Source organism: Penaeus monodon, chromosome 30 (assembly GCF_015228065.2).
Source record: "Penaeus monodon isolate SGIC_2016 chromosome 30, NSTDA_Pmon_1, whole genome shotgun sequence".
NCBI classification, from domain to species: domain Eukaryota; kingdom Metazoa; phylum Arthropoda; class Malacostraca; order Decapoda; family Penaeidae; genus Penaeus; species Penaeus monodon.
In genome coordinates, this window is record NC_051415.1 from 4,460,423 (window position 1) to 4,460,635 (window position 213).

The 213-nt window shown below is 45.5% G+C and overlaps 1 protein-coding gene across 1 annotated transcript in view; it reads left to right on the top strand.

Moving 5' to 3' along the window:
* The window catches only part of LOC119592275 (ionotropic receptor 21a-like), a gene marked incomplete in the record, with an annotated part of 8,970 nt that overhangs the window by 467 nt on the left and 8,290 nt on the right, over positions 1-213 (top strand). Inside the window, 1 exon segment of the mRNA XM_037941105.1 lies at positions 44-204. Within this exon segment, the coding sequence (XP_037797033.1) occupies positions 44-204 (161 nt within the window).

A 213-nucleotide genomic window follows, 5' to 3' on the forward strand; every position in this document is an offset into this window, starting at 1 on the left:
ATGTCTAACTACTCGTTAATTAATTGTTTATGTATCTGTAAAGGGCCCTCGGTAATTTTTTTTTCTCTTTTTTTTGTAGGCAATCGAGATCTCCTGGAGGACGCCAGCGGTGTTGTCAGCGCCGTGTTGGCAGAGGTGGCACAGCCAACGACCTCAGTCATTCTTCTTACAGATGGCACCAGCTCAGCAAGTGCCATTTCGAAGGTAGTCTAT